General features: G+C 34.6%; 1 protein-coding gene across 4 annotated transcripts in view; it reads left to right on the top strand.

Annotated features, from left to right (window-relative positions):
* The window catches only part of LOC106087029 (uncharacterized), a 435541-nt gene that overhangs the window by 355031 nt on the left and 60331 nt on the right, over positions 1-20179 (top strand). For 2 of the 4 annotated variants that reach the window (XM_059368281.1, XM_059368282.1), the window contains exons 8-10: positions 11081-11253; positions 11317-11408; positions 12102-13031. In XM_059368281.1, coding sequence (XP_059224264.1) covers positions 11081-11253; positions 11317-11408; positions 12102-13031 — 1195 coding nt within the window. The remainder of the gene's footprint in view (positions 1-11080; positions 11254-11316; positions 11409-12101; positions 13032-20179) is intronic. The other 2 variants (XM_059368283.1, XM_059368284.1) reach the window with 1 other exon arrangement.

Here is a 20179-nt window from a genome sequence, read left to right as displayed (position 1 = left end):
ATATGGGAGCTATATAAGGTTATGGACCGATTTGAACCAAACTATGCACAGCTGTTGGAAGTCATTACAGAACGCCACATGCAAAAATTCATCCAAATCGGGCAAAAATTGTGGCTTCCATTGGCTCAAGAAGTAAAATCGGGAGATCGGTTTATATGGGAGCTATATCAGGTTATAAACCGATTTGGACCGTACTTGGCACAGTTGTTGGAAGCTATAAGGGAACACTATTTGCAAAATTTTAGCCAAATCGGACAAAAATGGTGGCTTCCATGGGCTCAATAAGTAAAATCGGGAGATCGGTTTATAGGGGAGCTATATCAGGTTGTCTACCGATTCGGACCGTACTTGGCACAGTTGTTGGAAGTTATAAGGGAACACTATTTGCAAAATTTCAGCCAAATCGGACAAAAATTGCGGCTTGTAAGGGCTCAAGAAGTAAAATCGGGAGATCGGTTTATAAGGGAGCTATGTCAGGTTATGGACCGGTTCGGACCGACCTTAGCACAGTTGTGGAAAGTCATAACAGAACAAATCGGGAGATCGGTTTATATGGGAGCTATATCAGGTTATGGGCCGATTTGGACCAAACTAAGAACAGCTGTTGGAAGTTATAAGGGAACACTATGTGCAAAATTTCAGCTAAAGTTCTGGCTTCCATGGGTTCAAAAAGTCAAATCGGGAGATCGGTTTAAATGGGAGCTATATCTAACCGATATGGCCCATTTGCAATCCCCAACGACATGCATCGATATTAAGTGACTGTGCAAATTTTTATACCCACCACCGTAGAATAGGGGGTATATTCATTTAGTCATTCCGTTTGGAAAACATCGAAATATCAAATTTCGGATCGTCGTAAAATTCTAAGACGATTGAACGATGTCTGTGTGTCTGTCGGTCTATCCGTCTGTCCGTCCGTCTGTTGTAATCACTCTACAGCCTTCAAAAATTCAGATATTGAGCTGAAATTTGGCGCAGATACGCCTTTTTGATGCATGCTGGCTAGGTTCTTGAACGGCCCAAATCGGACCATATTTGGATATAGCTGCTATATAAACCAATCTGCCGATAAAGGGTCTGAAGCCCATAAAAGCTTTATTTTTTAACCGATTTCGCAGAAATTTGAAACAGTGAGTAGTTTTTGGCCTCCAAACATAGGACCCAAATATGGTTCAGATTGGACTATATTTAGATATAGCTGTCATATAGACCGATCTGCCGATAAAGGGTCTGAAGCCCATAAAAGCTTTATTTTTTAACCGATTTCGCTGAAATTTGAAACAGTGTGTTATTTTAGGCCTTCCGACATCGGACCCAAATATGGATCAAATCGGACTATATTTAGATATAGCTGTCATATAGACCGATCTGCCGATAAAGGGTCTAAAGCCCATAGAAGCTTTATTTTTTAACCGATTTCGCTGAAATTTGAAACAGTGAGTAGTTTATGGCCTCCGAAAATTGGACCCGAATATGGTTCTGATCGGACTATATTTAGATATAGCTGTCATATAGACCGATCGGCCGATAAAGGGTCTGAAGCCCATAAAACCTTTATTTTTTAACCGATTTCACTGAAATTTGAAACAGTTTGTTATTTTGGGCCTTCCGACATCGGACCCAAATATGGATCAAATCGGACTATATTTAGATATAGCTGTCATGTAGACCGATCTGCCGATAAAGGGTCTGAAGCCCATAGAAGCTTTATTTTTTAACCGATTTCGCTGAAATTTGAAATAGTGAGTTGTTTTGAGCCTCCCGATATCCGACCTTAATATGGTTTAGATCGGACTATATTTTGATATAGCTGTCATATAGACCGATCGGCTGATAAAGGGTCTGAAGCCCATAAAAGCTTTATTTTTTAACCGATTTCGCTGAAATTTGAAACTGGGTTATTTTAAGCATCCAGACATCTGACCTAAATATGGATTAGATCGGACTTTATTTAGATATAGCTGCCTTATAGACCGATCTCCCGATAAAGGGTCTGAAACTCATAAAAGCTTTATTTTTTAACCGATTTCGCTGAAATTTGAAACTGGGTTATTTTAAGCATCCAGACATCTGACCTAAATATGGATTAGATCGGACTTTATTTAGATATAGCTGCCTTATAGACCGATCTCCCGATAAAGGGTCTGAAACTCATAAAAGCTTTATTTATTACCCGATTTTGTTGAAATTTTAAATACAAATTCAAATTCAACAGTGACTTATATTTATTAGACCACTCAATGTCCGTGCCGAATTTGGGTGCATAAGTTATCCAATTTTCACTAGATTGTGGCGAAAGGGGGTTTACATATACACCCGAGGTGGTGGGTATCCAACGTTCAGCCCGGCCGAACTTAATGCCTTTTTGAGAAATACAAAAAAAATCTTTTAACATTTTTCGGATAAATTTTTGTATACCCTACACCACTTATGTGAGACAGAATATTAACAACCACAAGGAAGAGAGCTAGACCCATTGATGAGTATACCGATGTACTCAGAATGACTATCGGATTCGGTTTAGCAACGTTCGTCTGTTTGCCCATGTTAATTTACGTACAAAGTACAGGTCGCAATTTCCATCCGATCATCTTCAAATTTCGCTAACGTAGTTCTTTCAACCAAAAGACGGTTTTGGAACCAGACCTCTGAATCAGAATTGGTCTAGATGAACAAATACGGATTTAAACACGTCAGAAGGGTACTGCCGACTTATCACGACAACGAGGACCAAGGAGTTAGGAGGCAAGTGCAGATTAATCTGCTAGTGCAGAGGCCCCCACCGACAAGCTGACATGGTTTTGGTTCAGAAATCGTACTTTTGGATCAAGATTGATCTAAAATATCAGATACGGATTTAACCACATCAGAAGGGTACTGCCGACTCTTGACGACTACGAGGACCGAAGATTAAGGGGGCAAGAGCTGCCTGATTAACCTCCACCACTAAAAGGCAGCCACCGATGAACTACTCAGGATGATACTTGACATGGTTGACATGATTGTTGGAACTCGATCTTCATATTTAGAGAACTGTTGTACATTAATTGTTGTTGTAATTTTTTTCTATAACGTAAAAACATGAACTTTTTGGATGTTTTATTTTTCTTTCATGGCAATATTTTTTTCTTATTTTTCATTAAATTTTCCTTAAATTTTCGTTCACTTTAAAGCTCACAATATTCAATTTGTCATTGTTCATCATGGATGTTGAACATATTGCTCATGTCGCAGCTCTACCGTACTACTAATGCAAAGTGAGTGAATATGTGATAAAGTAACATGAAAATTGCACATGACATGACACCATAACCATGCCACGATGATACCATTGTACATAACATATACGAGAGTATACAGCTGTTTCCACCCATCATATATACCAACATTATCAGAGCATTAACTTACAGTTATTGTTGAGGAGAAAAATTGCTAGCATTATATGGAGAAGTGCATTGTTGTATGCGAAGTAAAATTCCAGAGTAGCCAAGTCTGCTTGCTCCCTGGTTCATTGAAGCTGTGGCTGAATATGTCACATAGCTATGCCATCTATTGGGGATTTGCTAAAAACGTTGCATGCAACAATGTGTGCAACAGACAAGCATATAATAAATGATGTTTGCTTGACTCTTTTTTGACTGCCAAAGGTTATGGGAGAGAGAGAGTCTTTTAACAGAGATTATTCTCTAGAATTTGAGTTCAAATAAAAAAATTTGTCAAACTAAACTAAAGTCTACTTGAAATTACAACACATTTCTTGTTTTTATTTTGGTTTTCATAAATTTTATCTTTCTACTAGTTTCCCAAATATCCCTAAGAGGAGCTTTGGCAAATTTGCAACTATGAACTTTACCAATTTGTTGTCATGAAATTGTTAACAACATGTTCTGGTATTCTGGGCTATTTTACAAACTAAATGTTGTTGTTTGGAGTAGTTTAAATGCAGTCTGCCCCTCTCTCTAGCCTTCCGTTTTGCCAACCTTCAACTTTGCATTGGGATTAGTGCTTGCTTCCTAATCCTGCCTGCCTGCATCTGGCATTGTGTAGAAAGTGCATCTTGTTGCTATTCCTCCTCAGGGAGTATTTGGTCTCCTTTAGTCACGTACAACATCTGTATATCGTTTGTGTATCGTTTATGGTTGGCAAGGTTGGGTTAAATGTTTATTCGTGCGAGCCTTTTTGTTTAGTTATTTTAAAGGGATATTTGCCGACATTTGACACAAGTGACAGCTGCATTTAGTTTATGGTTTGCTGTCTCATCTTAGAGTTTTCTTTGCAAAATGTATGCTTGGGCGATTTATGTGGAAGAGAAGAAAATAGACAGGTAGATTCGCCTGTGTGTAGTTGACTTCTGGCCAGGTAGTTGAAATTTAGTTTATTGTTAGCTAAAAGAAAGGAATGCCTTCTGTTCTAAAGGCTTCTTCGCTTTGGTTTCACTTATCCGTAATTTTCACTTAAGCGTAGTTCGGATATGTGTAATAAGCCCTTTCAACCTTTACATTGACTTGGATAATGAACCATATACCTGTACCCTGGCACCGGCGCATAAAGTCAAAACGGGATTAATGAAATGCTAAAACTAAATCGGCTTGGTTGCACTTATCCGTAATTTTCACTTAAGAGTAGTTCGGATAAGTGTAATTAGATTGCACTTAAGCGAAATAAGCAGGAATGCAAGCGAATTGTCACCTCAAAGTACTAATAATGCATGAAATAACTTGAGTTTAAAAAAGTGCAATGCTCAGAAGAATTTCTTTTACATATAAGGCAGTTATAACCGAAATATCATTAAAAAAATGTTTTTTGGGAATTTCATTGACAAAGCGAACTTTTAAAATTCCGTATAGTTTCCATAGAAATAACTTTTCCACTTATGCGTTTTCATTTGCAGTATAAAAACGAAATTTGGGGTGTAAAAACTGATTCAGTTTAGCGGTATTTTCAGTTAAGCGATTTTCGCTTAAGCGAACTTAACTGCATTAAATAGAACCTTTTGATCTGATTTATGAGCGGAAACCCTTGTCTTCAGTTTTGTTTTTGTAGTGCCAATATATGCCATTGGGTATAATTTTCTCAAAATTTACTTCATTTTGTAAAATTTACCTTTTTGTTAGTATAATTGGCCCAAGTTTTCAAAAACTAAAAATTTCCCAAAAATTTTCTTGAAGGGAAATTTTGTTTTTTTTTTTTTTGCTACAATGAAGTTTCTTCTTTAATAATAAATCACTAACACTGAGCTAAGCAAATTTTGCAAAAACTAAAAATTTCCCAAAAATTTCCCTTGAAGGGAAATTTGACATTTCCTCTTACCTCGAGGAAAACTTTTTGTTTTCGTACATTTACCTTACTGTTAGTCTATTTTACCTTATTTCTAGTATAATTTTAGCTAAATTTACTTCATTTTGTAAAATTCACCTTTTTGTGAGTATAATTGGCCCAAGTTTTCAAAAACTTAAAATTTCCTAAAAATTTCCCTTGAAAGAAAAATTTTTATTTCTTTGCTACAATGAAATTTCGTCTTTAAAAAAGAATCACAAACACTAAGTTGACCAAATTTTGCAAAAAGTAAAAAATTCCCAAAAAATATTTTTGAAGGGAAATTTGTAATTTCTATTCTACAATAGCATTTCCCCTTCCCTCTAGGGAGAAATTTTTTGTTTTAGTAAATTTATCTTACTGTTAGTCTATTTTACCTTATATTTAGTATAATTTTAGCAAAATTTACTTCAATTTGTAAAATTTACTTTTTCGTTAGTATAATTGGCCCAAGTTTTCAAAAACTTAAAATTTCCCAAAAATTTTCCGGAAGGGAAATTTTATATTTCTTTGCTGCAATAAAATTTCTCTTTTAGAAATGACTCACTAACACTTAGTTGAACAAATTTTGCAAGAACTAAAAATTTCCCAAAAATTTTCCTTGAAGGGATATTTGTAATTTCTGTTCTACAATGACATTTCCCCTTCTCTTTAGGGCAGAAGTTTTTTGTTTTAGTAAATTTACCTTACTGTTAGTCTATTTGATCTTATTTTTAGTATAATTTTCGCAAAATTTACTTCATTTTGTAAAATTCACCTTTTTGTTAGTATAATTGGCCCAAGTTTTCAAAACCTTAAAATTTCCCAAAAGTTTTCCTTGAAGGGAAATTATGTATTTCTTTGCTACAATGAAAGTTCTTCTTTAAAAAAGAGTCACTAACACTAAGTTGACCAAATTTTGCAAAAACTAAAAATTTCCCTTAAAGGGAAATTTGTTCCACAATGACATTTCCCCTTCTCTTTAGGGAAGAAGTTTTTTGTTTTAGTAAATTTACCTTACTGTTAGCCTATTTGACCTTATTTTTAGTATAATTTTAGCTAAATTTACTTCATTATGTAAAATTTACCTTTTTGTTAGTATAATTGGCCCAAGTTTTCAAAAACTAAAAATTTCCCAAAAATTTTCTTGAAGGGAAATTTTGTATTTTTTTGCTACAATGAAGTTTATTCTTTAATAATAAATCACTAACACTGAGTTAAGCAAATTTTGCAAAAACTAAAAATTTCCCAAAAATTTCCCTTAAAGGGAAATTTGTTCTACAATGACATTTCCCCTTCTCTTTAGGGCAGAAGTTTTTTGTTTTAGTAAATTTACCTTACTGTTAGTCTATTTGATCTTATTTTTAGTATAATTTTCGCAAAATGTACTGCATTTTGCTCATTTTACCTTTTTATACCCTCCACCATAAGATGGGGGGTATACTAATTTCGTCATTCTGTTTGTAACTACTCGAAATATTCGTCTGAGACCCCATAAAGTATATATATTCTTGATCGTCGTGAAATTTTATGTCGATTTAGCCATGTCCGTCCGTCTGTCCGTCCGTCCGTCCGTCCGTCCGTCCGTCCGTCCGTCCGTCTGTCTGTCGAAAGCACGCTAACTTCCGAAGGAGTAAAGCTAGCCGCTTGAAATTTTGCACAAATACTTCTTATTAGTGTAGGTCGGTTGGTATTGTAAATGGGCCATATCGGTCCATATTTTGATATAGCTGCCATATAAACCGATCTTGGGTCTTGACTTCTTGAGCCTCTAGAGTGCGCAATTCTTATCCGATTGGAATGAAATTTTGCATGACGTGTTTTGCTATGATATCCAACAACTGTGCCAAGTATAGTTCAAATCGGTCCATAACCTGATATAGCTGGCATATAAACCGATCTTGGGTCTTGACTTCTTGAACCTCTAGAGGGCGCAATTCTTATCCGATTGGAATGGAATTTCGCACGACGTGTTTTGTTATGATACCCAACAACTGTGCCAAGTATGGTTGAAATCGGTCCATAACCTGATATAGCTACCATATAAACCGATCTTGGGTCTTGACTTCTTGAGCCTCTAGAGTGCGCAATTCTTATCCGATTGAAATGAAATTTTGCACGACGTGTTTTGTTATGATATTCAACAACTGTGCCAAGTATGGTTCAAATCGGTTCATAACCTGATATAGCTGCCATATAAACCGATCTTGGGTCTTGACTTCTTGAGCCTCTAGATGGCGCAATTCTTATCCGATTGAAATGGAATTTCGCACGACGTGTTTTGTTATGATACCCAACAACTGTGCCAAGTATGGTTTAAATCGGTTCATAACCTGATATAGCTGCCATATAAACCGATCTTGGGTCTTGACTTCTTGACCCTCTAGAGGGCACAATTCTTATCCGATTTGAATGAATTTTTGCACGAAGTATTTCGTTATGATATCCAACAACTGTGCCAAGTATGGTTCAAATCGGTTCATAACCTGATATAGCTGTCATATAAACAGATCTGGGGATTTGACTTCTTGAGCTTCTAGAGGGCGCAATTCCTATCCGATTTGGCTAAAATTTTGCATGACGTATTTTAGTTTTACTTTCAACAACTGTGTCAAATAAGGTTCAAATCGGTTCATAACCTGATATAGCTGCCATATAAACCGATCTGGGATCTTGACTTCTTGACCCCTAGAGGTCGCAATTATTATCCGATATGCCTGAAATTTTGTACGATGGATCCTCTCATGACCATCAACAAACGTGTTTATTATGGTCTGAATAGGTCTTTAGCCCGATACAGATCCCATATAAATCGTTCTCTCTATTTTACTTCGTGAGCCCCAATGGGCGCAATTCTTATACGAAATGGCTGAAATTTTACACAGGTCTCCAACATATAATTTAATTGTGGTCCGAACCGTACCATATCTTGATATCGCTTTAATAGCAGAGCAACTCTTTTCTTATATCCTTTTTTGCCTAAGAAGAGATGCCGGGAAAAGAACTCGACAAATGCGATCCATGGTGGAGGGTATATAAGATTCGGCCCGGCCGAACTTAGCACGCTTTTACTTGTTGTTAGTATAATTGGCCCAAGTTTTCAAAAACTTAAAATTTCCCAAAAGTTTTCCTTGAAGGGAAATTATGTATTTCTTTGCTACAATGAAATTTCTTCTTTTCAAATGACTCACTACCACTAAGTTAAGCAAATTTTCCAAAAAACTAAAAATTTCCCTTGAAAGGGAAATTTGTTCTACAATGGAAAAACTTTTTGTTTTCGCAAATTTACCTTACTGTTAGTCTATTTTACCTTATTTTTAGTATAATTTTCGCAAAACTTACTTCATTTTGTAAAATTTACCTTTTTGTTAGTATAATTCGCCCAATTTTTCAAAAACTTGAAATTTTGTATTTCTTTGCTGCAATAAAATTTCTTTTTTAGAAATGACTCACTAACACTTAGTTGAACAAATTTTGCAAAAACTAAAAATTTCCCAAAAAATTTCCTTGAAGGGATATTTGTAATTTCTGTTCTACAATGGCATTTCCCCTTCTCTTTAGGGCAGTCTATTTGACCTTATTTTTAGTATAATTTTCACAAAATTTACTTCATTTTGTAAAATTCACCTTTTTGTTAGTATAATTGGCCCAAGTTTTCAAAAACTTAAAATTTCCCAAAAGTTTTCCTTGAAGGGAAATTATGTATTTCTTTGCTACAATGAAGGTTCTTCTTTAACAATGAATCACTAACACTAAGTTGACGAAAATTTTGTAAAAACCAAAAATTTCCCAAAAATTTCCCTTGAAGGGAAATATTTTCTATAATGTCATTTCCCCTTACCTTTAGGGAAATTTTTTGTTTTAGTAAATTTACGTTACTATTAGTCTCCTTTACCTTATTTTTAGTACAATTTTCTTAAAATTTATTGGATTTTAAAATCTTTACCTTTTTGTTAGTATAATTGGCTCAAGTTTTCAAAAACTTAAAATTTCCCAAAAATTTTCTGGAAGGGAAATTTTATATTTCTTTGCTACAATGAAATTTCTTCTTTTCAAATGACTCAATAACACTAAGTTAAGCAAATTTTCCAAAAAACTAACAATTTCCCTTGAAGGGAAATTTGTTCTACAATGGCATTTCCTCTTCCCTTTAGGGAGAAATTTTTTGTTTTCGTAAATTAACCTTACTGTTAGTCTATTTGACCTTATTTTTAGTATAATTTTCGCAAAATTTACTGCATTTTGCAAACTTTACCTTTTTGTTAGAATAATTTGGCCAATTTTTCAAAAATTAAATTTTCCCAAAAATTCTTGAAGGGAAATTTTTAGTTTTTCTTTCTATTTTTGCTTTCGAGTTAGCTATCGCGAACATAGAATTGACCTTAAAACTTAAAAATTTTGTTGAATTTAAAAATTTCCTCAAAGAGGAAATCCGAATGTAAAAATTTCCCTGAGGGGGAAATTTAGTGATTTCCCTTTGGCTTTTCTTTCCAAAATTTTCCAAATTTTGCTAAAACTAAAAATTTCCCTTCAGGGAAATTTTTGGGAAATATTTTTTCTTGAAAGGCAGTTTTTTTTTTAATTTTTGCTTAAAAATAACTCGTGAACATAGAATTGATCTCAAAACTAAAGAAATTTGTTGAATTTAAAAATTTCCCCAAAGAGGAAATCCGAATGTAAAAATTTCCCTGAGGGGGAAATTTGGTGATTTCCCTGTTACAATGGCTTTTCTTACTTAAAAATTAACTTTTTAAAGAAAATTGGCCAAAGTAGCCAAAACTAAAAATTTACCTTCAGGGAAATTTTTGACAAATATTTTTTCTTGAAGAGAAAAAAGAGAAGAAACATAGAATTGACCTCAAAACTTAAGAATTTTGTTGAATTTAAAAATTTCCCTTAGGAGGAAATCCGAGTATAAAAATTTCCCTGAAGGGGAATTTCCCTGTTACAATGGCTTTTCTTACTTAAATAATTAACCTCTTGAACAAAATTGACCAAAGTGTGCCAAAACAAAAAATTTCCCTTTAGGGAAATTTTTAAGAAATATTGTTTCTTGAAGGGAATTTTTTTTTTTTTTAATTTTTGCTTAAAAATAACTCGTGAACCTAGAATTGACCTCAAAACATGAGAATTTTGTTGAATTTAAAAATTTCCCTTAAGAGGAAATCCGAATGTAAAAATTTCCCTGAAGGGGAAATTTATTAATTTCCCTGTTACAATGGCTTTTCTTACCTAAAAATGAACTTTTTAAAGAAAATTTACCAAAGTATGCCAAGTAAAAATATTTCCCTGAAGGGAAATTTTTGGGAAATATTTTTTCTTGAAAGGCATTTTTTCATTTTTGCTTAAAAATAAGTCTTGAACGTAGAATTGACCTCAAAACTTAAGAAATTTGTTGAATTTAAAAATTTCCCTTAAGAGGAAATCCGAATGTAAAAATTTCCCTGAAGGGGAAATTTATTAATTTCCCTGTTACAATGGCTTTTCTTACTTAAAAATTAACTTTTTAAAGGAAATTGACCAAATTTTGGTAAAACTAAAAATTTCCCTTCAGGGAAATTTTTGGGAATTTTTTTTTTTAAGGGAAATTTTTAGTTTTTTGCTTAAATATGACCCGTGAACACAGAATTGACTTAGTTGGTAAAAAAATAAAAAATTTCCCTTTGGGGAAATTTTTCAATACTTCTTTGCGGGAAAATTGTTAGGATTTTTTTTTTTTTAATTTGATATTATCAATTTTTTTTTTTATATATTTATAATTTTTCCTCTTTTATCTTTTTAGGCCCCGGCGTAGATCCGGCTCTAGTATAGTGGTTTTAGATAGTGAAGATTTAAAGCCCTGTCTACCCGATGTTTATAATAATCTACCACATATACGACAGCCAAACGAAGATACCCAAGAGATTGATCAGGAAATGTACACAACCATGTTGAAGTCCATAAATCAAGATAATGGTATGTAGTTAATAACAAATATTGCAAATTTTTCTAATTGTTCTGTTTTTCCAATCTCTGTAGGACCTCATCGCGAGATGGCTGTTGATTGTCCAGATAATTTTATAGCACGTAATAAAACACCACCACGTTATCCGCCACCCCGTCCACCACAGGTAACGCTTACTAAAGGATCTATAAAGAAACGCAAACAGAAAAAATCATCACCACAAAAATCACACACACTCCCCCCACAACCACATGCACCACGACCACCACCACCACAGTACTCCATGTCACAAGCCTCCTACACCACAACATTAACCCAAACCTATCCCCATACTGAAGCCATTAGTGCTACCATAATATCGACTACCATTACCACACTAACCACCAAAATACCTAACCCCACCTTATTGTCAATATCACAGTCACAATCACCATCATCCGCATATGCATCCTCCCATTCATCCTTGTCCCTGCACAAGCCTTTGTGTTTGGAAAATCGTGAAGGCTCTAATCAAAATTCACCATTGCTACCAAATAAATTCCATTATAACGCTTCCTCATGTAATAACACCCTGCCCAAATGTAACGCTAGACTAATGCAAAGCAATACAAAATTAATAATTAATAAAAATTATGATCATAATCCTACTCATCGAACGACACAAACATCGCATCAACATCAACATTTGAACAAAAAACTCAACACACCATGCTCCGCGCTATACACCACTTGCTCGTTGGGTGAATTGAATGAAAACTTGAATGACATGCAATTGCAAAATGCCTACAATGCCCAACAACAAATGAAATTGGATCAAATTGAAAACTATGAAAATTGCCTGGAATTGCAAATGGAGCAGCAGAAGCAGCTTAACAATGCCCTGGCCTTGGGGGGCAAAGGCAAAATGTCGGTGGCCCTTAATCCCAATGGAGGCGGAGGTGGTTCGCTGACATCGCCTGAGGAATTGGATTTAATGGTGGTGGATGCTCTCTATCGCAAAGGTTCCTCCTCTCATTCGTCTTCGTATGAAAGTGAGGTCTTGAGTAAAAAGTCCTCGGAATCCTTTGATTCCATATCCTATCGTCAACTGCAGAACAATAACAATGACTTGATTGGCAAAGAATCTCAGCACAACTCCAATTCAAATTCATCGTCGTCATCTTGCTCGAATCCCAAGCAAAAAGTGGTTAGCATGAATGGCAATGGTGTGGCCAGTCTCTTGAGCAATGCGGCCTCCATCATTAATGGTGGTGGCAATAGCAGCAGCGGTGGAGGCAATAACAGTGGCAGTGGCGAATCCTTGCCCAGCATAACGAGCACAGGTTCTACGCCGCCGCCGGAATATGAACTCAAAGAATTGTCCTCCAAAAATTCCATTTTACCTCCTGTTATCAAGCATCGCGAACTGCCGGTAGATGTACCCGATAGCTTCATTGAAATGGTTAAGACTCCCCCCAGATATCCTCCTCCCGCCCATTTGTCCTCATTATCCTCACAAATATCTTCCTGCAGTTCGGCCTCCACCGCCAATACCACCTTGACGCGCATCAACTCTTCGAATAATTCCAATACCGAGTCACATAATATGAGCTTGTCGCCGCAATCGCTAAAAATGCATCACCAAACTCAAGAGACTTCCATGATATCCACCATGTCTCTGAATGGATCCTTTGAGGATTTCCAAAATCAGCAGCAGCAGCAACAACAACAACAAAACCAGCAGCAGCAATCAGGCAATCAAATACCACAGCCTCAAGTGGCTATAATGCCTGCAAAACGTACCGATGAGGTTTGTTTGAACAAAATTTTTCTCAACAAAAAAAAAACAAAAATTGGCAATGTGGCTTTCCTATATATGTAGCTCTACTGATCCTGAACCTAGTCAAACCAAACCAAACAATTTGTTTCCCCTAAGCACTACAAGGGAGTTGGTGTCTTGGAAGCAGCTCACCTCTTGTTTTTGGTATTTTGATGTAGTTGTAATTTGTCTTTTAGAAAAGTAGCGGCCCTACTGTAGATTCTTTCTTCCTGCCTACCTTTTACCTTTGCATATTGTAGAGATTTTTTGTAGACTTTGTGGTGTGTGCGAACCTCCTTTGTCTTTGGTTGGGAAAATTAGTTTTAAACATATTTTTAGCATTTTACTTTTATTTTATCAGATTATTTAAAAAAAAACTTTTCTTACCACTTTCTTTTGTCTGAGAGAAATATTTGGCCATTAGGGAAGGGCTTCCAAAATTCGATTGTTTTATGAGTTCAATCCCTTTTGTATTTGTGATTTAAGTGTGCTGCATAACACATCCCAATGTATGCATGCTTTTTGACTTTACTCTTAAGATCCTTGTGTTATGGCTTGATCCTTTCGCTCCTTCAATTGTTGCCAAAATATTTTGCTTAATATTTGTCCTAAAAGTAGGCAACACTTTTTTGGCAGATGGTTTAGAATGGTCCTGTAGGGTACTAAATTTTTTGATATCTGAAGGGGGGAAGGACCTACCCTATTTATTTAATTGTCAAAAATCACAGATCTCGGCGATGGGTGGGACGATTTCAGCGAAATTTTGTTTAATACCTTTTAGTAACCTAAAAACACAAAATTGGCTTCCAAATTTTGTGTGGGGTACCTTGGGGGACGCCCCCCACAAAACCGGCAAAAAGGATACATGGATCAATCATGAGAATAAGGGACTCAAATGAAAGATATTGGAGAGTAGAAATCGAATTTGATATTGAAATTGTAAAGTCTTTTGGAAGATTTCTCTTTATGGATAGAAACTAATGTGAGGTCATAATTAGAAATTCCCATGAATTTTTTATAGGCTTGGATAAGAAATGTGCCCTTTAGAGGATTAAGAACTAGATTTGGGAGATCGGTTTGTATGGGAGGTATATAAGGTTTTGGACTGATTGGAAACTTACTTGGTATATCTGTTGGAAATTAAAGAAAAATTCATCGTGCAAAATTTCAGCCAAATCGGAGAAAAGTAGCGGCCTTTAGAGTCTCAAGAAGTATATTCCGTATATATTGGGTTGCCCAAAAAGTAATTACGGATTTTTCATATAGTTGGCGTTGACAATTCTTTCACAGCTTGTGACTCTGTAATTGCATTCTTTCTTCTGTCAGTTATCAGCTGTTACTTTTAGCTTGCTTTAGAAAAAAAAGTGTAAAAAAGTATATTTGATTAAAGTTCATTCTAAGTTTTATTAAAAATGCACTCATTTTCTTTTAAAAAATCCGCAATTACTTTTTGGGCGGGAGCTATATCAAGTTTTAAACCGATTAGGATCATACTTGGTATATCTGTCGGAGATTATAGGAGAATTGCAAATTTGCAGTAAATTTAGATACGAGTTGCGTTCTCTAAAGGGTCAAGCCAAATAATCTCGCGACCGGTTTATATGGGAGCTATAACTAAATGTGGGCCTATTTCACCCATTTACAATCTCGACCAACCTACATTAATAAGAAGTACTCATGCAAAATTTCAGGCGCCTAGCATTGCTCCTTCGAAAGTTAGAAGGACTTACATGATTCGATCGATTTAAAATGTCATGACCATCACGAATATATATACTATAAGGGGTCTTAGACGAATATTTTAAGGTGTTACATATGAAATGATGAAATTAGTATACCCATATTCTATGGTTGAGGTTATAGTCCTCAAAGTACTCCAATCGACATATGTCCCCAAAATTGTTTTGCATAATCAATATGTCCTCAAAGTATTCAATACTTTTACAATTATCTATGGAATTGTTATTCAAAAGCTGTAATACTTTAAAAAACAATCTTTGTAAGCATAGATTTACATTCTATTTAAAAAAAAATGAGGATTAGTGTCCCCAAACTACTCCCCGCAAAATAAGTCCCCAAAGTGGTTGGTTTATTGCTTGCCCCCAAAGTGTACACTCCCCTCAAAATAAGTCCCCAAAGTGGTGGTTTATTGCTTGCCCCCAAAGTGTACAGCACTGTAGCTACAAGCTGGAAACATTACCTTTGATTCATATATCCTAAAAAAGTATGACTTTCCTCAAAATACGGACGGTTAGACGGACGGACATGACAAGATCGATTTAAAATGTCATGACCATCACGAATATATATAATTTAAGGGGTCTTAGACGAATATTTCGGGATGTTACATATGGAATGACGAAATGAGTATTCCCCCATTCTATGGTGGAGGGTATAACAAATTGGACTGTTATAGTCCTCAAAGTACGACATATGTCCCCAAAATTGTTTTGCATAATCAATATGTCCTCAAAGTATTCAATACTTTTAAAATTGTCTATGGAATTGTTATTCAAAAGCTGTAATACTTTAAAATACATTCTTGTAAGCAAAGATTCACATTCTATTTAAAAAAAAAATGAGGATTAGTGTCCCCAAACTACTCCCCTCAAAATAAGTCCCCAAAGTGGTTGATTTATTGCTTCCCCCCAAAGTGTAGACTCCCCTCAAAATAAGTCCCCAAAGTGGTTGGTTTATTGCTTGCCCCAAAGTGTACAGCACTGTAGCTACAAGCTGGAAACATTACCTTTGATTCATATTTCCTAAAAAAGTATGACTTTCCTCAAAATACGGACGCTTAGACGGACGGACATGTCTCGATCGATTTAAAATGTCATGACCATCACGAATATATATATTATAAGGGGTCTTAGACGAATATTTCGAGGTGTTACTTATGAAATGACGAAATTAGTATACCTCCATTCTATGGTGGAGGGTATAACAAATTGGATTGTTATAGTCCTCAAAGTACGACATATGTCCCAAAAATTGTTTTGCATAATCAATATGTCCTCAAAGTATTCAATACTTTTAAAATTGTCTATGCAATTGTTATTCAAAAGCTGCAATACTTTAAAATGTAATCTTTGCAAGCTAAGATTCACATTCTATTAAAAAAAAGAGGATAAGTGTCCCCAAACTACTCCCCTCAAAATAAATCCCCAAAGTGGTTGGTTTATTGCTTGCCCCCAAAGTGTACAGCACTGTAGCTACAAGCTGGAAACATTACCTTACATTATTTCCTAAAAAAGTACGACTTTCCTCAAAATACGGACGCTTAGACGGACGGACATGTCTCGATCGATTTAAAATGTCATGACCATCATTAATGTATATACTTTAAGGGGTCTTAGATGAATATTTTGAGGTGTTACATATGAAATGACGATATTAGTATACACCCATCGTTTGGTGGAGGGTATTACAAATTGAACTGTTATAGTCCTCAAAGTACTCCATCGACATATGTCCCCAAAATTGTTTTGCATAGTATATGTCCTCAAAGTATACAATACTTTTAAAATTGTCTATGGAATTGTTATTCAAAAGCTGTACAAATTTCAAATGGAATGTTTGTAAGCTTAAATTCACATTCTATTAAAAAAATAAGGATTAGTGTCCCTAAACTGCTCCGCCCAAAATAAGTCCCCAAAGTTGTTGATTTATTGCTTGCCCCCAAAGTGTACAGCACTGTTGTTGTAAGCTACAAGCTAGAAATACTTCCTTAGATTCATATTTTCTCAAAAGAAGGATGACTTTCCCCAAAATAATCCAGTCAGTTTGGACCGATGTCCCCAAACTACCCCGGTCAATATAAGTCCCCAAAGTTGTTTGTTTATTATTTGTCCTCAAAGTGTACTGTACTGTATTTGTAAGCTACAAGCTGGAAATATTATTTTTGATTTATATATCCTTAAAAAAAATATGACTTTCCTCAAAATACTCAATTCAGTTTGGCTTACTTCCAAAATGTATCAATGCAAAGTTTGGCATCGTTCTACTGCGGTAATTAAATTTCGTACGCATGCAAAGAAACGAAATAAAGCAAATATAGGCTACAATACATAGTTTATTTTGATTAAATATGTTGCAAAATATAGAATAATAATAACAATTGTCTAAATTTGTTACACGGCCATTTTTCTTCGTCTTGTGTTACCCATTGTATGTGCAAAGCAAAAAACTGTTAAAGCATCAACAATCAATCTGATGCTTGGTTGCTTTTTTTGATGGTGGCTATAAATACTTTACCGATACATTTTGAAATAGTATACAACGCAAAAATTTTGTATCGTGGCATTTTGAAACACCATACATTGTTCGAATACAAATCCACTAGCATTTTGGAAGTCATTCTATATGTCCCCAAAGTTGTTTGCTTAATATTTGCCTAAAAGTATGCTTTGCTTTTTCTGAAGTTGTATTTTACTAAAAAGCTAAGTAAAATTAAGATTAGTTAAATTAAGTTGGAGTCCTTGATCGGCAAGGGATGCTACCTCAGTGTACAAGAACGACTTCCTGTAACTATTTGTTCAAATTTGCACAAATATTTGAGTACGCGAACACACAAATTATTAAACTGAATTTTTAATTTTCTATTCTAAATCACCGAAATCCGAGAAAGCATTCATAGTAATAAGACTATTTAATTATGTATAAGGCCTAAATTTACTAACTACAACCTTAATTGTTGCACGTTATATTTTTCATTCATTATCATTACTGTACTGTCAGTTTTGTGTGTTCTTCTAATTTGCATTTTCTGCCTAAAACTTAAGATTCGTGCAAATAATTTTTAGTATATCCTGTAAGGACTTGAGATAATTTTTCCTCGGCATTCTTGCTAACTACCTTAAAATGTTAAGAGCAAAATGAACAAATTGCGTTATAGTAGTTCCTGTGGAGCAAAAAGAAATCACACCAACTATCTCCTTTATAGAAGATAGAAAATTTCTGGTAATTTCACTTAACATATCATTCGCTCTATATAGCAAACCACCTAACCTAACCTTCACACACTTACTCAGCTCACATGTGATGATGGCTCAGCAACATTTTTAATTAAATGCAGAAATATTCCAGCTAATTAGTCTATAGAGCATAGAGTCAAGCAGCATTCATTCTTGTGTGTCGTCATCACCATAATCATATTTGCACAATGTCATCAGCATAAAATTTTGACACTCAATGTGTCAGTAGTCAAAGAGCGAACTAGAGCGAGAGTGAGGGATGAAGGCTACAGCCCACAGAGACAAATTGTGAAAATTTTGCACCAGGGCTAATATGTCACATAGGGAAATTGTCAGTAAATGCATTTAATGCACTTGATTGACATTTTATGCTGGGTAAATGACATCAGGTCGTAATTATTATTTATGAAATAATTAAGATAAATTCATTATAAGGTAATTGCCTTAAATGATATTTTAAAAGTTATTAAATACGACTTGTAAAGATAGAAGGTATCAATGAGTTAAATAAAGACAATTGATATTAATTAGGGAGAAGAAAAAAAGTAATTTTAGTTAATACAAATTTATTTATTAGGTAATTGGCTTAAATGGCTAAATGAAAAGTAAGATTTTAAGATGAGTCAAATGAAAGCAATTGAAATTAATAAGGAAAAGTTTAAAAATAACATCACAATGGTTTTAAAGTAATTTTTGTTTGAAATAGTTGTTTTCTGCTTTTTTCGACCTTTATATTACATAAAAATTTTATTAAAACTAAAATTTTTATGAATTTTTGTTTATAAAATTTTCCATATCGAAAAAAAAAGAAATCTAGAACGAATTACTAATATTGCTTTTATCATTCATCTCAGCCTAAAAGTGCGCTTTACTTTATGGCAGTTAGTTTATGACATAGTCATATGTCGCCAAAAGTGGTTTCCATTTTTTGAACTGTCCCCAAATTTGGTTTGCATATCATGTCCTCAAAATGCGTTGATTTACCAAAATTTGTTAATCTTCGCCAAAAGTTTTAAATACGCTTTTATTTTCCCAAGATTGTTTGTTTTCTTTTTTATAACCATCACCAACGGATTCGGATATATCAATTTTGTCCTTCTGCTTGCAACACATAGATAAATACATTTCCGACCTTTATGTACCCAAAATGAGTAAATTTCTTTTTTATATTGGGTTCCTAAAATTGGTACCTTCTTTCTACTCATATGCAAACTTGGATTGTTTCATATCCTCAAAATTGAAAACTTTCAAGTTCTCAAATATGGCAACTATCCCTAAATTTGGTTACATTCAAGCCCCTAATTATGGTTATGTTCAAGTCCCCAACCACAGTAATTTTCAAGTCCCCAAACTTGGTTTCTATCAAATTCCCAAACTTGCCTACTTTCAAGTCCCTAAAACTGTTTGATTTCATGTCCTCAAATTAAGTTGCATTACAAATTTTTTTTATTTTCACCAAATTTTATGGTTTTTACATATCCCCAAAATTTGTATCCTTTTTGGTATTACCTTTGCCCCACATTGAAAACTGTTCGTAACATTTTTGGTCGTTGCTTGACCGGAAGTGACATTTAAGGGACTTAGAGAAAACGTGTCCTCCATTGGACCTCCTCTTTCATATCCCATTTCGTTTTTCTGGTATGGTATGGTTTTGAATATAAAATTTTTATACTAAAATCTGTATTTTTTTGTATTTCATAGTCTTGTTAGTTCAGATTCAGTTTCAATACAAATTTCACTTTTCCTTGTTTCCAATTGCAGACTATTTCCATTTTTAAATGTTTTTCCCTTAGCATTTTTTTTTATTTATTTTTGTTTATTTTTCTTCTAAAATCCCCATTATAGAGAAGGCAATTTTGTAATTTAGTTGAAACAAACCAAGAGAGAAAACTTTTTAATTACACTCAAGTGTAGTTAGAATGCCACCCTTCCTCCCAAAAAAAAAAATAGGAAACTCGGTAGCCCCGAGTGTTAAGTAGAAACGTTCAACCACAAAGGCAACTGCCCCCAAAACCCCAAACAACTGAGAGCAAATATATGGAAAGTTTTAGCAAAACTTTGCAACATTTGGCAGCAGACTTAAGCATGTTTTTGTTAAATGTACAAGAATTGGACATTTATTAAAAACACACACACACACCCGCACCCACATAAATACTCGTGAAA

This window comes from Stomoxys calcitrans, chromosome 4 (genome assembly GCF_963082655.1).
Source record: "Stomoxys calcitrans chromosome 4, idStoCalc2.1, whole genome shotgun sequence".
NCBI lineage: Eukaryota > Metazoa > Arthropoda > Insecta > Diptera > Muscidae > Stomoxys > Stomoxys calcitrans.
This window is presented reverse-complemented; position numbering and strand designations above follow the sequence as displayed.